The sequence below is a fragment of the Syzygium oleosum genome, unplaced genomic scaffold (genome assembly GCF_021117445.2).
Source record: "Syzygium oleosum isolate NSW1041296 unplaced genomic scaffold, Sole_v2.1 Sole_v2.36, whole genome shotgun sequence".
In the NCBI taxonomy this organism is placed as follows: Eukaryota; Viridiplantae; Streptophyta; class Magnoliopsida; order Myrtales; family Myrtaceae; genus Syzygium; species Syzygium oleosum.
Genome location: NW_026607520.1, coordinates 909,298 through 912,157, shown reverse-complemented (window position 1 = coordinate 912,157; position 2,860 = coordinate 909,298). Strand labels below are relative to the sequence as shown.

The 2,860-nt window shown below is 37.4% G+C and overlaps 1 protein-coding gene across 1 annotated transcript; it reads right to left on the bottom strand.

The window, feature by feature from the left end:
- Nucleotides 1–570: 570 nt before the first annotated feature.
- LOC130135634 (uncharacterized) lies at nucleotides 571–1,988 on the bottom strand. The gene is made up of 3 exons (XM_056305245.1): nucleotides 1,879–1,988; nucleotides 1,481–1,585; nucleotides 571–934 (listed from the first exon to the last, which is right to left on the bottom strand). Exons 1-3 carry the CDS (start codon nucleotides 1,986–1,988, stop codon nucleotides 571–573), a joined length of 579 nt encoding a protein of 192 aa, XP_056161220.1.
- Nucleotides 1,989–2,860: the final 872 nt, after the last annotated feature.

Sequence of the window (2,860 nt, the reverse complement as noted above, 5' to 3'; positions counted from 1 at the left end):
ATGCACGGAGTCATTGACGGGAATAAAAGGTAGGAAGGGGCCCCCTAGAAATGGAGTTTTTTCATTATTTTGAGTGGGGTCCAAACTCATGTTGCTACATCACGTCTAAAGATTACACCTAGGACACCCGGCTATATGACCAATGCATTCAACCAAGTACCATTACATATGTGAGTTTGGTTTATGAAAGGCCATTAAGAACATGAAAACATAAAGGTACTCACTTCTGAGTTGGATCATCGGCTTTTGGTTCTTTATCTTCCTGCCACGCTTGATTTTGCTTCTCTTCCTCCATGAACAGCAATTTCCTCTTTATTTCCTTCCCAGAGCTGATTCCAATGTATTCAGATGTTAGATCAAATCATGTGCTTCCACATGTATGTAAACATTTTGTCTGAAGGAAGGCCTTTTACTTTGTTGAGTAACTAAAACATAAGTTCCATGTCTCACTTTAGTCAAGAGTCCATTCCTTAACCATTTATCTTTGGTCATATGATACGGTACACGACCTATTCAAACTGAGATAAGTGCGAGGCTGAAGCATTTCCAGCATATAAATGACTTCTCTTCTCATAAAAAAAGTAAAATAGGTAACACATTGTTAAGTCTCCAATTCAGTCTTCCAGGTTCACCCTCAACAACAGAAGGAGACAACCTTTCAGATGATTTCATGGCAGTGCTTCCATCTTGCTTTTGCTTCTTCTCAGCAACATCTAGTGGTGTTTCAATGACTACATCTGGGATCTTTGTCTCTGAGTCCTTTGCAGAAGACTTTTTCTTAAGCGGAGAAGATACAAAGAAATCTTCACCATCAGGTTCTGACGACTGGGCCTCGGGATTCTGATGTGGCAAGCTATCGTCCTTCTTTTTCTTCTTTCTGGACTTCTTGCAATTCTCTCTGCTTGGAACTTGCTCAACTTCAACAGCATAACTCCTACTCATCACAGTTAAGAAAAACCCAGGTAAAGTTCAATTTTTCCTCGTTATAAGGATTGTTTAACCACTGTCATTAGTGTCTAGTCAACCGACCAGTGATTGCCATTATACTTAATACGAATCGTTTGCAAATGCAAGTAGAAAGGTCATCGCTCATTATTTACTCTTGAAGTATTCATGCTTAGCTATCTGCACTAACAAGCCATAACAATAAGAGTTCCAAGACAAAAAATTCTGAAGTCTGCTCGAAGGCTTCAAGCACAATCATTTTGAAAAATTTCTAGTACTTCAATCTTTCATCATATACATATGTGTGGTGTCACTTACATGAATAAAAGGTAGGAAGGGGTGACCTACAAATGGTGGTCTTTCATTATTTCAAGTGCGGTCCAACTCTTGTTGCTACATCACGTCGAAAGATTACATGTGGAATGAACCCTAGGACACCCAGCTATAGGATCGATGCATTCATCCAAGCACCAATATATATGCGAGTCTGGATAATGAGAGGTCAAAAAGAACTTAATGACATAAAGGTACTCACTTCTTACTCGGATCATCGGCTTTTGGCTCCTTATCTTCCTGCCATGCTTGATTCTGCGTCTCTCCCTCCACGATATGCAATTTACTCTTCATTTTCTTTGCAGTGCTGATTCCATTGTATCGAGATGTCAGGTGAAATCACACATCCATGTGTATCTGATTTTATGATGTTTATAGGGAGGCCTTCTGCTTTAGTTGAGTAACTAAAACATAAGTTCCATGTCTCACAATAGTCAAGAGTCCATTCCTTAACCACTTATCTTCGGTTAGACATTACACAACCTATTCAAACTGAGATAAGTGCGAAGACGAAGCATTTCCAGCAAATCAATGAATTCTCTTCTTGTGGAAGAAGTAAAAAAGGTAATATGTTGTTATGTCTCTAATTTAATCAATTACCTTCTAGGTTCACCGCCAACAACAGTAGGAGACAAACTTTCAGATGATTTCACAGCGGTGCTTCCATCTTGCTTTCGCTTCTTCTTGACAAAATCAAGTGGTGTTTCCATGACTACAACTGGGGCATTTATTTCTGACTCCTTCGCAGAAGACTTTTTCTTAAGTAGAGAGGATACAAAGAAATCTTCCTTACTTACTTTAACCAAAAAAAAAAAAAAAGAAATCTTCCTCGTCGGATTCTAGCAACAGGGCCTCGGAATTCTCGTGGCAAGCTATTGACCTTATCAGATTTGCCTTTTTCATGCTTTTTCCTAAGTCGTTGACGATGGTCTTTTCCCTTCCTTGCTTTCTTGTGGTTTGGTTTCTCCTTCTCTGTCATTAAAAACTCACATTGTAAACACGCCATATAAACATTCTCTTAAACTGAAGATGCAAAACTGGGCAGAATAAGAGCAACCAACATGTATGTACTTGTCCATGTAATGCCATCATATGAATGTAGGAAGGAAAATCAACTTCAAATTTCAAAGTCAAGAATGCTAAGAACTATAAAACATAATCTGGCATGATGCAAGATCATACAACATTAATAAATCCATAACAAACAGAATAATGCAATATGACAACTCCATCATGGTGAAGGCCAAAAGAAAAAAGCACCAATGACATCACATGAATACAAGGAGGAGAAGCAATTTCACATTTCAAAGTGAAGAATGATATCAGTTATATAAGATTATCTGGCAATCATGAAAATAAAAGCAGAATCCTCCGACATCATATTCTTTTTCTATGGTCACATAATCATACAAATTGCTCAAACATCATATTCTTTTTCTATGGTTACACAAATAGTATATTTTGTTTGTGAAAGTTGATACTATATTATCGATAAAGTAATCCAAATAAAAAAAAAATGCCGACAGCGAAGTTTTTAAAGGTCAATTTCTTTATACTTCATCGTCAATAATCTTTCTTTCTA

Excerpts from the sequence above, each read along its gene's own strand:
- LOC130135634 (XM_056305245.1), bottom strand. The coding sequence starts at position 1,988 with ATGGAAACACCACTTGATTTTGTCAAGAAGAAGCGAAAGCAAGATGGA. Across the intron at positions 1,586-1,878 it reads GTTGGCGGTGAACCTAGAAG|CACTGCAAAGAAAATGAAGA; the intron begins GTAATTGATTAA and ends CAATGGAATCAG. Across the intron at positions 935-1,480 it reads GCCGATGATCCGAGTAAGAA|GAGTTATGCTGTTGAAGTTG; the intron begins GTGAGTACCTTT and ends TGTGATGAGTAG.